The sequence below is a fragment of the Gouania willdenowi genome, chromosome 5 (assembly GCF_900634775.1).
Source record: "Gouania willdenowi chromosome 5, fGouWil2.1, whole genome shotgun sequence".
Classification (NCBI taxonomy): domain Eukaryota; kingdom Metazoa; phylum Chordata; class Actinopteri; order Blenniiformes; family Gobiesocidae; genus Gouania; species Gouania willdenowi.
The window spans coordinates 21,288,028-21,300,662 of record NC_041048.1 but is presented as its reverse complement, the minus strand read 5'-3'; the positions used below and the strand labels follow the sequence as shown (position 1 = coordinate 21,300,662).

Sequence of the window (12,635 nt, the reverse complement as noted above, 5' to 3'; positions counted from 1 at the left end):
ATCTGTCTTGAATATTTCTTACACATACGTGTTCCGAATAGTCATTCAACATGTTATTAAAGTCAAGCAAATTGTCCATCTTTTTGTGTTAAACTGAATTTGTTTATGCAACAATAATGAAAGTGGCATAAAACTGTCATACTGGCTCTGACACTCGCCTGCTCCTGCCCCCTCAGGTGGCCGTGTGTCAGCGTGATGTTGAAGTGGGAGATGAACCATGGAGCCATGCAGGAGGACGCCCACTAACCGCAACAGTAACACAAGCAGAAACCCAGGAAGGCCGTGCAGCATGCGACTGAGTGCACACTAGCCCCGAGCACAGCCCCAGTCCCTGCTCCTCTTCACCTGGGGGTCCAGGGCTGCAGAATGCTCAGTCCTGTCACCCCATACAGTGAGTCTTTCTCATTTGTCCATGTGCGACATTGCTCGGCCGCTGTTCCTGAATAGCATGAGCCACGCTCAGCTTGACTCTGTTTTCCTGTACACATTCTTCTTGTGGCTACTCTTTTGTCCAGGGCTCATCTCCTGTGGCGGTGTGGAGGAAAATGAAGGCTGGGTGGGTGGAGGGGTGGGGGCTTGGAGAAGTCATGTTGGGAACACAGATATGCTAATGGGTTTAACAGCTGAGTCTCCAGGCTTTGCTTTGAGGAATTTCACAGAAACTGTTCATTTTGGCAGTTTTCTCAGCTACTTCTTTCAGAAAAATCAGAATCCGAATCCGAATTCCTTTATTAATCCCAGGGGGAACTTGCTTTTGTTATAGCCACAGAAAAAAAATGACAAATAAAAGAATGAAAACGTTAACAAAGAAAGAATAAACAATAAATACGTGTATGATTAAGTAAAAGACTGTTAAAAATAGGGATCAGATACACACACATTACAGTAGTAGAAAATAAAGTAGGATAGATAATACTAATAATTATAAAAATAATAATAAAAATAATGAAAACATACAAATATGATTTAGATATTTACAACAATCAAGCTGTGAGGTTACAGTGAAAGAACAATAAACCGTCTGTTTGCATAGATGATATTCTGCGCACAGAGGCAGCAACTATAACAGTTTTAGGTTTCTCAAGAAAACTAGGTCCATTTCATTTTCCTTTTTTTTCAGTGTGCATGAAATGATTTATTTAATACCAGCAGTCATATCATCACATCTGCTTTGAAAACAGGTCAAATCACTCAAGGCTTTCATTTCATGTATTCTAATCAGGGGAGGTTTCTATCCAGGCTGCTAAAAATGCGGGTATTGACTGACGAGTGTATTGATTGGGCCAAGTTTTAACAAGATTACGACACTAACATGATTGGAATATATTCAACAGGGATTTCCTAAGATTGTAAATACTGAAAAGAAAATCCCCAGAGGTCTTTTTGGTTGTATGAGACTTTATATACTAACATGCATCTGTAACATTCCTCCCTCAAAGTGACTCACAGCATCATGTGAGGCTTCTTCCCACAGAACGTTAAACTAGCGTGCTGACATTTTTGGCATCATTCTTCAGTTGAGTCTCAGCCATTGGCAAATAACGCAGGCAAATAACAACTGGTAAACATGCAATCACCTGCCGCTCATTAAGCTCTCTGTCTGCGTGTTGAGAATGTGACAGAAAGAGAGTGATGAGTAGTTTTCACGCTTTTTAGTTGCCACTTAGCGCGGTGAAGTGATTCTGTGAATGAAAGCCTGATCGTTAGTAACCTAGTGTCAAGAGCCTTTCATTTGCTCTGCATAGTGCACCACATAAACATCACCCCCAACACACACACTGGACCCTCTGTGGTGATCTTGTTAAACACATGGAAGCACACTTTCGATCCTCATTATGCGTCATAGTCAGGATGCGCTACTGCTGCTGCTGGGAAAATGACCGCTGAGAAAGAGCAAGGCGAAGGACAGATGGAGAAGACGTGAGGAGGGACTGGTCAGCTGCAGCCTGATATATGAGTGGACACAATAAGCAAAGAGGGGCCAGGCCGGCCTCTGCCACATGCAAGTGTGTGAGCTAAAAGAGTGGGGGAAGGGCAAAAAATTGACCACACAGGCTGGGACACACTTTTGTCTATACTGCTGCACAGAGAGAAAGGAAGATAGGAGTGTGGAATCAAACGTCGAGTGGAATAGAAGAAGAAAAAAAACACTTTATATCTAAAGTTCACAAGTTGGGATAACATTTTTTTGCAAATGTAAAGAAACATCTAATTTTGAACATAGCCCCAGGCTTTGGTTGGGTCAAACCTCAACAAGAAAAGTCTGTTTGACTGCTGACCACAGGATTGAGTTGGACTATACAGGAACAGGCAGAGAGAGAAAAAGAAAAGCCTACAAATAGGGATGTAACGATTCACTCAACTCCCGATACGATTCGATTCATGATACTGGGTTCACGATACGATTCTCTCACGATTTATTTTACAAAATGGGACTGTTGACAAATTTTTTTTTGGGAAAATAAACTAGAAAATACAGTACTATTTTCCTTTTATTTTTCATTGTCAAAAGAATTCCTTGATAAACTATTCAAAACAATGCAATTTAACTAAAAATAAATCTTGAATTAAATAAATAAAGGAATAATACAAATGAAAATGAAGCCTATTAATTTAAATTCTGGCTCTATAATAAACAATGCAAAACCGCATAATAGTTATTTTTCTTTTTAAAAGTGCAACTGAAAATGTATTTTGTGCCTTAACAATTGGACTTTAAAAAAAAAAAAAAACCCGTGATTGCAATGATTTACGTCATATTTGTTTGGACCAGCAGAGGGCGCTGGTAATACAGTGGTCGGTTGGCATGCAGATATCTTGCAGTGAAGAAGAGAAGCTATGCTAGCAGACAGAGCTAATAGAAAAACGTGACTTTTACAGATATTCAAGTAATATTACAGATTTTCTTTCGGTGCTAAAGGGGTAGCGCCCTCTGCTGGTTGAAAAAAGTACTGCGATTCAATTTTCAGAAAATTGATATCAACCGTGATACCTATGAATCGATTTTTAACTGCCTTACGATTAATCGTTACATCCCTACCTACAAATATACCTACACAGGGGGTGTGCATCTGTTGAATCAGATATATAACAAGAATCCTATTATGATGCATGTATCCTGTCAAATTTCTGACGTAAATTGACCCTGAAAGTGCCATCAATCACTGTCTACAAATACAAATGGTGGAATTATGAGCTGCATCTGATTGAGCTTTACAGACAACATGCAGTAGGCATGTCGTTTGTTCACTTTAATCTTCTCCCACAGGCTGGGAAATGCTGATTGTGAGTTTGGAGAGGACATACGTTTTGTAAATAGATCTCACGTTAAATTCCTGGAATTCCAGCAGCTTGACTCATCCAATAGATGAGTAGGAGGTTCTCTGCCTGTTGGTCAGTTAAAGCCAAGTGTGTGGCACCAGAACCACAACAAGGATGTGTCCTTCCCTTTGGACCACGCTATCTATCTATTCCTATATTTGCTGATTCATATTCTCTCATTCTCTGTAGTACAGAAACCCAAGTCAGCGATGTTCTAAAGGTTATATCTAAGAAGAATTCATTTCATCCAGTTAGTGGAGAATTTTGAGGTGGTTTTATTGCGAAAGGGCAATACATGAAGAATCAATGAGAAGTAATTTCTGTGTGTAGTTACGGCATACCAATATAGTTTATTAATGTAATTAAAATCTGAAATATCTACAGATTTGCCTGACTAAAATCATACAATCTAAAAGGAATTCTGAAAAATAAAATAAGGCTGAAATTTAAAAAAAAAATGTAAAATGCTAAATTGTGATTAACAGTGATTGAGTGAACTGTGTGCAGAGGGTGTCTTTGTTTATTGTGAAAAGATTAAAAGCTCAAACAGAAAGCCTTCCAAAGGGCCATTTTGGTTTCCACTACTCATCCAATCACCCAAGCATGACGCTTTACCACACCCCCAAATCCCATTCCAGCCCCTTCCCCCCACACCAACCACCATCTAATTAACCCCTAATTACTCAAAGTGTCCATGCCATGGACCTGGACTCGGCTTCAGAAGCCCAAAGAAATAAATGATGATTGCATAACATTGAAGGATGAACGGCGTTGATTAATAACTTTAATCATAGAGAACATTATATAAAGCCTTTTATCCAGTGCAGTCCAACTGCACACCACTGCAAACCTCCATGCACAAAAATTGTATTGTCTCTGGTATCAAACCTAACTGAAAACTAAGTGCACCAAATTAAGTCATAAGAAAGTGTGAATGCAATTAAAATGTTGACGTTTTTTAATGATGGCTGAGAGCTAGCGTTAGGTTTAGGTGTTCTCCTCACATGTGCAGCATCTATCTTCCTATCGGCCTTCCTTTCTGCCTCATCTTTACGAGCGTGTTGTGTTCCCTCTCAAGTCATTTCCTCGAGTCCAATTTTTAAAAATCAACATACACATGTTTTTGGAGCTCTTATTTTGGGACTCGGATTTTCTGTTTGAGGTTAGACCAATTTCTGTTTTATTTCCAGTCCTCTCCGGGTCTCTGGATTCAAAAGGTTTGAGAACCGCTGGAACAACAACAAGCAGAGCAGGCAGTAGTAATAATAATAATGGTCAATGATCACATTAAGAAGTGAACATTCACTTTACAAAAAGGAGACAAAAATAAAGGTTAAAATAATAAATCAGTCATCAGAATAACCGTTAATCTCGCAATAACAACATTTCCTGGCCACACTTTTAGCATCAACCAGGTGAGAAAACAGGGATATGAGGAAAGACACACAGTAGAAGTAGGCAAAATACATCATTTCATCATGAGTTATCTCTAGATAAATCGTCTTAAAACTTGTGTTGTTAGTTGTATTACGTCACTGAAAACAAGCAGAAAAACGAATAGTGCCATTGAAGTCGTCTTCGTAATCATAATGATTAAGGGAAGCTGTCATAGTAGCAGGTCGGCTTAGCACTTATCTGTGTGTGTAAGCCTAGCAGGGCTTGGATTGAGGGTCTATTCAAGCCCCAAGGCAACATAAAGTGTTAAAGGTAGCCAGGTGCCCTAATATTATGGGGCGCTGATTGTAAAGTTGCTTATGCTAAAATAAACAGCAACACTTAGCTACAAACCGGTGAATTAGCATATTAATTAAATATTAGTTTCAACTGTGACATTTAGATTTAACATTCAAAATTTAGATTTAAGTTTTGGATTTAAATTTAACATTTAGGTTTACATTTAAGATTGAGATTTAGATTTAACATTTAGCATTTAGATTTAGATTTAGATTTAACAATTAAGATTTAGATTTAAGATTTAGATTTAAGATTTAAATTTCAAGATTTAGATTTAAGATTTAGATTTAAGATTTAGATTTAAGATTTAGATTTAAGATTTAGATTTAAGATTTAGATTATATTTTTTACAAGAGAAAAAAATATCAAAAATTTCACAAATATTGCTGTAAATCTAGTCAAAAGTAACAAACAAAAAATTCCCATACATTTTTAAACGTGGTCTGTTGCTGAACGTTGCAAAAAGTTGCTGTTTATTTCAGCATGCGCAACTTTACAATCAACACCACATAGAATATGCTTGGTGGAACACTGATGTAAGATTCAAGAGAATATAACTCTATTTATTTGAATAAGTTATGTATTTTTATTTGTAAGGTGTCCTCTAGCTTGTGTTATTATCACTGAGCAGTGAACCAATCCTAGATGTTTGCCAACACGATGCAGGTTTTCCTGGATGCTTCTTTACTGGTTGCTGCTGACTTTAACCCAGCTCTGACTTTGCCATAAGCCATGTGTGCTTTAATCCATCATTAGTCTGGTTTCTTTCCTCCGTCTGCTCATGTACACTCTTAGTTCATGGTTTGATCTACTCATCTCAAAGCTCTGCCCTCCATTTGTTCATTAGTTACACTCACTAATTGAAGATATACACAGCAGATTACAGTGCTGAGAAAAAAAAGCTGAGTTGAATCATTATAGACATATGGTGAAGATCGGTAAATTGAAGCCAAAGCTGCCAAAGATTGGTTCATGTCTGCAATCAGCTTGACCAGTGAGTACCAGTTTGATGAGTCTGATTGTTTCCACAAACAATTGTCTAAAAGAGGTTCTAATACGTTTGTTAAAAAATAAAAAAAACAATATAACTCTTAAAATAAATTTTAAAAAAAAATACATTTGGGTGTTATGGTGATTAGATTTTAAAATGTGGCCAATTGCTGCTGATTTAGTGTTTATGAGACGGTCCTCTAAGCAAAATGAATAAATAATATTTCTATAGCTACAAACAAACTAAATAAAGCTTCTCAGAGGTCATACCTTAAATAAAAATATATTGACTGTTTTTAATTCACAGCATTATCTCCTGTAATACAAGAGGAGAATTCTTCCCTTTAGCAAAGTGACCCTCCATGTAAAAACATTTAATTTAATTTTTTTAACCTTGTCTGCACATGCTATTGAAGGTCATCACTTCTATTGCTGCCATGTATGTAAAATAAATACATTTATTTTATTTTATAATTGTGACCATCACCAGCACTCTCTAAGGAAGGGTGAGCAAAACTTTATTAGAGGGAGGATGTAAAAGGAGCGGGCAGTGTTACACCTTGACGAGGGGTAAAGGAACAGGGAAGAGGGAGTTAGGGTGAGACAATGGAAGGAGTGGTCGACAGTCAGCTATTTTGGTTGTGCTGAAAGTGAAATGTGATGCCACTATTGTGCATATTGTGTCGCGGGGTGTAATCTATTCAACGAGTAAAAACTAATTCTATTAATAAATATCTTGCCCCAAGTGGAGGAGTTCAGGTTTGTTGGGATCGGGATCTTGTTCTGGAGTGAGTTTAGGATGAAGCAGGACATCGACAAGCAGGGGGTGTTTAGTCTATTAAGGGCTGGAGGATCTTAAATGAAAAGAGCTAAATTCGGTGCGTACGTAAATACAGTAGATTGTTGAGAGAGTAGCTATAATTACACACCTGCTACTCAAAGCTACATAACAGTTACAGCACACACTATTGAGAAGAGGACTGGGAAAGGAAAAACTACTTTGCTATTTGAATAACACGCAGTCCAAAACATTGCTGCAGTACTGAAAGAGACCCTAAGACAAAAGCTTTAAAACAAAGAAACAACAGTTCGATTGGCAAATTTATTTTCATTCTTTAGTTGTGAAGCAAAACACTCCCACACAAATTGAAAATAGTTTTTCATCAGCAAAGATTTGTAAAACATTTTTTACTCTTTATTGGGAATTTTTGTCATTTTTGATATTGTATCGTGAGTTGACTATTTCGTTACACCCCCAATAGATTGCACACATTGTTTTTTTTTTTTACCTGTTTAGTAAATCACCCGTGTATCTTACTAAGAGTTGCTGTGCAGATGATAACAGGCACAGAAGTGTTGGAGACCGCCCTATTTAAATGAGGATGTTAAATTCCCAAGCTCTAATGTGGGGGAGCAGAGTGGCCACATGCACAAAATGAAATGTTGGGGGTGTTAGTGGACGTGTAAACGTATTCTTGAATCACAGCAAACAATTAGCAGGAGAAAGATCTGTGAGAAAGTCAATGCTGTGGGGAAAAAATAAAGGACAGCAGATGAAGTCAACAGAGAAAATGGACAGATAGGAGAACAAAAGAAAGAATAATAGCTCGTAAGAAATGTTATTTTTGACTCCTTTGTTCAAAAATGGCGACTCATTAGAAAAAAAATCAGTTCTCTCTGTGAATTTGAGTTAACTGCAATAACTGCAGCCATCTTTGAGTAAAGCTGTGACAGGTAAAACCTGTCTGCAAAATATATACACACAGCCACCACCATCAGCTCAAACTTTGACAAATCACATTGTGTCTCCTCCTCCTAATAATTAGCGAGCAGATATGCATTGCATATTCATTACATATTCATTATTTGTGTTATTTTGCTCATTTGATTGATGCCCAGTTTGTAGATCACCTGCAACATGTGTTTTCGTATACTGTCAAATTACAGCACGTTTTCAATTACGCACACCTTTAGGAAATCAGGCCCTAATTGTTTTTCTAACTTCAATGACTGAATATTTTGGACTCTGCATCGAAATGATATATTCATAGTCATTGCACAGCAGGTGGGGGTAGCTCGGGGGTCTGAGTAACCCCATGGGTCCTGAGGCCTGTTCCCATTAGATCAATTTGCTAATCCGTTGTGATGTGTTGGATTACTGTGAAATAAAAAAAAAGAATCAAACCCTGCTGTCGGGTTGAGTTACACTGTTTTTGAGGACTTTTCCTGCTCAGGACTGTAAATCCTTACTGCTGTGTTTCAATATGTGTTTATACTGTTTGGAGGCTCTGGATTAGCAGCATGGTCAGGATATTCCCTGGAGCATAAGGATTCCTCTCCAGGTTTGAGCTTGTCGAGAGCGTTGCGATCTCTGGATTGGATGAGTGGGATTATTGGACTGAGGGATCATTTAATTTAGGGATCAACATGTGGACCGTTTAGAGGCCCATCTGGTGGGCTTTGGAGACATGACACAACCTGTTATAATCCATGCATATATCTCTGTCTGTCTGTCTGTCTACTACCACTGATCATTTTCATGGATCTTCTAATTCATTTCTGGCTTTTAAGATTGTTGTTTTTTTTCTCTTGTTGCAATTGGCTACAGGCATAATGACAGATACTGTATGTTACACCTGATATTTGTTGTAAATTTTAGTAAAACTTTCTAGACGTCTGTTTGAATTTTAAAAACAAATTTCAACACGTGCCATCTATAAAGCAGTAAAATGTAGTTAGTAAACCATTTTAGTTTCGATTCTTTGCCATCAGCTCACATTAAGACACAATAACCGAGTGAAGCTGGTCCTATCCACCTGATTACTAGGGACGCTACTTTGTGCGTTTGTCCTAACAAAGCCAGCCTCTTTATCTGCATTTTATCTCTTTAGTAGTTGCAGGAATAGACCATTCAAATAATAATTTTCTCTACAACTCACACTGAGATGTATTCATTTCTAGAACCTTCAGTTTAAGGTCTAAGCACTGAACAAAGCACGTTACCAAATAGAGAGACATTTTAGTCAGAGTCAGAATTCACAAAGTCTGAAAAGTAGAGTCTTCCTGTGTTCTGTGCTGTAACAGGGAATACCCAGGACTAGCAATACACTGCAATGCCTGAAATGTCAGTAGTATAATGCTAGTGCTATAATGCTCCTTGACCAGTTAAGTAACTGATTACTGTTCATGTGTGTCAATATGCAAAATCAGACTCATTTGTTCAGGTAAACATTGTTCGTTGGCTAGGTTCCATGGATAGATTGTAGCCTGTAATAGGGATAAAAAAAAAAACTCGCCTCATCTCACTCTCTCTCCAGCAGTGACCCCGCCCTCTAATACCCCACCATCCAGCAGACCCCTACGGTTTTGGCCGAATTAGATCACACGCTTCGTGGGGGTGGCTTTGTGGACTAAGAGACTCACAGAAAGTGAACAATGGCCCCAATGTGAGAGAGAAATAGGCAGAGGGCAGCTCATGGGCTGATAAAGGCTTATGACGGAGACCAAGCTGGGGGCTATGTTAGCGCTTTCTCATAAGGATTAAGATCAGTTGTCCCCTGTTTGGATGTCATTTTTGTGGAAATATGTGAGTAAATGTTTTTGGTCTTGACTTTTCTCAGGTCTGTTGAAGATGCACTGGTCCTCGGAGCACGCCGCCCCTCTATCTCAGTGGCCGGAGCAGCACCTAGACGTCACCTCCACCACCTCTCCGCCATCTGCCCACAAACACGACCCGTATTCCCCAGCTGCTCGTCGCAGTTACGCTCCCACAGGTTATCCATGGGCCAGTGATGACATATCAGCTCTCAGTGCATCTTCCCTGCTCAAACGTTACGCTGAGAAGTATTCAGGCCTGGAATTGTACAATGACCGCCCCTCAACAGGGGCCTATGCAGAGCCGGGGACCTTCCTGAAATCAGAACCTGATCCCTGGCCACTGAGTCAGGCCTTGGAGTGCTACCCTGGACTGGAGACGCTGACTGGCACCAAGGTGGGCACTGCATCTGTAGGTGTTCCAGCCACAGGAAGTGTGACAGTGGTGAGCAGTAATTTGACCACTGAGCCAGGTTACAGCGGCTCCTGCAGCGCCCCACCATCTCAGGAATATCCTCCTGCCTACAACAGCACCTATCTGTCCTCAGGATACTGTACACAGCCCAGCCCAGGGCTTCCTCCTGCTCCTCTGCACACTTTGCAGCCTGCTGCGGCTCTAGTGCCCAGCTACAGTGCAAGCACTCCAGTATACAACTACCCGCCTGGATGCTACCCTCAAACTAGCCTGTCTTCTGGATACAGCCACCCCAGTGCCTCCTACCTGCCTACTGGCATCAGTGCTCCAACTCCTCTGACCCCACGACCCACTATGGTGGGGGGTGCATACACATATCCATCCCACAGTCTAGGAGGAAACTCTGATGCAGGGGCGCCACTGAAACGGAAGGCCTTTGAAATGACAGAGGAAGGACAGGATGTAGCAGAGGTGGAGGGACCGCGCTATAGGAAATATGGCAACGGACACGGAAACAGTCAAAGCAAAGGGCACGACAATGGCTACGAGATGAGTCGCGCCTCCTCAGAACCGCAGGTCTACAAAACTGGAAAGCCTTTGCTATCGCCCTCGTATGGTGGGGCAGGAGACTACAGCCCTCCATCAGGCCGACCAGGGGAGAGCGTCTCAGCAGAGCACAACTTTCCTCAGCAGCAGAGAATGTCAATCAAGATACCTGCCTCGCACACGCGATCTGAAGACCCAGCAGGGGGGCGCTAATGGCAGTGGTTGTGCTTGAGAAGGTTTGATCACTTTTAAAGTACATCTGGGGATTTTAACCAAAACGGGATAGAGTTGATGAAAAGATTTCCTCAACAAGCCCAAAAAAGGCACAAAATGTTGGTTGTGCGTGTTAAATGCCATCATTACTACTCATGTTTTTCCAAAGATTCATTGGGAGTGTTTTGCCCATAGTTCAGGTAAATCTTAGGAATAAAAGGTAAAGGCCTTATTTCCATAGATAACATTACAACAGTCACATGTATGAGTGTCTGTTTCTCTCAGGATCCTATTTATTTCCTTCCTGCTACTGTGGCAGCAGCACTGCTTATGTAGAGGTTGGTGTTACTATTTGTGGCCATGATGTCTGTAAAGGGCCTTTGACTGCAATATATTCTATCACACCCCAGAGAATAAATCATAGCTGACCAAAAAATAAGAGAGAGCAATAACTGCAGACTGTGGGGAAAATGGAAGTAAATATCCAGCACAATCACCGCTACCACAGCTGAGTGCGAGGCTCGGTGTGTCACTCTGCCTTGAGAAATGAATGTTTTTCAGTTTCCCTTGTTGTCCTTACAGTTTCACTTCTTTGTTGTAACTTCTTCCTGGTCTCGCTTCCTTGACTTTCTTTGTCCACTTTATACATATCAAGCCTTGCACGGTTACCTTCAACACATACGTCATGAAAATTATCTACGACACATGCATGTTTTGATTAGAATTTAGTGTGTATGTAGCAGGGTTGTGGTCAATTACATTTTTCAGTTACAATTACGTTTTTATTACCCATGTTTAATTACAATTCAGTTACGATTACAGTTACCAGCATTTTTCTCAAATTATAATGTTTTTTTATCCTCGGAAAGTCAATTACAATTGCGTTCTCTATTACAAAATTTCAATTACAATTCATCACAACTACTGAAATAAATAACCTAATAAAAGTTAACCTTCCTCTTTGTTAGCTTTCTGTTAGCACCTCTTATGATAACATGTCCAAAATCTGCTGTAAAATTTATTTCCTATATATTGGTTACCTTGTTGGGCTTCCTAATCAATAAAAATATAGGTTTTAATATTTTTCGTTTGGACATCTAAGCCTTTTTTGTTCAAATGTGGGAAAGCTTGATATGAAACATATTTTAATAATTATTAGCTACCTTAGTATGTATAGAACTGTACGTAGAACTATAACATGGTTCCACAGTTTTGCATTAAATTATAATTCACAATTTTTATAGAATTTTAATGGCAATAACAATTACACAGTCAATTATCTGAACTCGATCACAATTTAGTTACAATTACGACCACAACAGATTTTTAAAATTACAATTATAATTACGCCATAATTGTAATTATTTACCAATTATTACGCAATTACTATTATAATTGACCCCAACCCTGGTATGTGGTTGCAGCAGCGATTCTCACACTGTAGGCTTGTTGGGATTAGCACTCGCAAAAGTCCAGATTGATTTTGGATGGATGCTGGCACGGTGCAGATGTAATCCCCACGTTTTGGTACGTGCATGTGCGACAAAGGGGCTGTGTGCTAAGGCCAACATCTTTCAAACCGCGCAGTGCCAGGAAAGCAGCAAACAATCCGGAACTGCATGGGAACACTCACACTGGACAGACACATTTCACAGCTGATTTTGCTGGTGTGAGTGCACCCTAAGGCTTTTGTGTAAAGAAGTGTTCTAATGTCAGGTGTGTATGTGATGTGGCTAAAGAGTATTATCTTAAAGAAAAACAAAAAACAAACAAAAAAAAACCAACTCCAAGAATGAATAATTATAGCAAACAATGAAGCGGA

At 39.6% G+C, this 12,635-nt stretch overlaps 1 protein-coding gene across 1 annotated transcript in view; it reads left to right on the top strand.

Moving 5' to 3' along the window:
- LOC114463195 (fidgetin-like) overlaps positions 1-11,674 on the top strand; it is a 13,051-nt gene extending 1,377 nt beyond the window's left edge. Inside the window, exons 2-3 of the mRNA XM_028446557.1 lie at positions 177-391; positions 9,666-11,674. Coding sequence (XP_028302358.1) covers positions 367-391; positions 9,666-10,813 — 1,173 coding nt within the window. The 5' untranslated portion in view covers positions 177-366 and the 3' untranslated portion in view covers positions 10,814-11,674. The remainder of the gene's footprint in view (positions 1-176; positions 392-9,665) is intronic.
- The last annotated feature ends 961 nt before the right edge of the window (positions 11,675-12,635 follow it).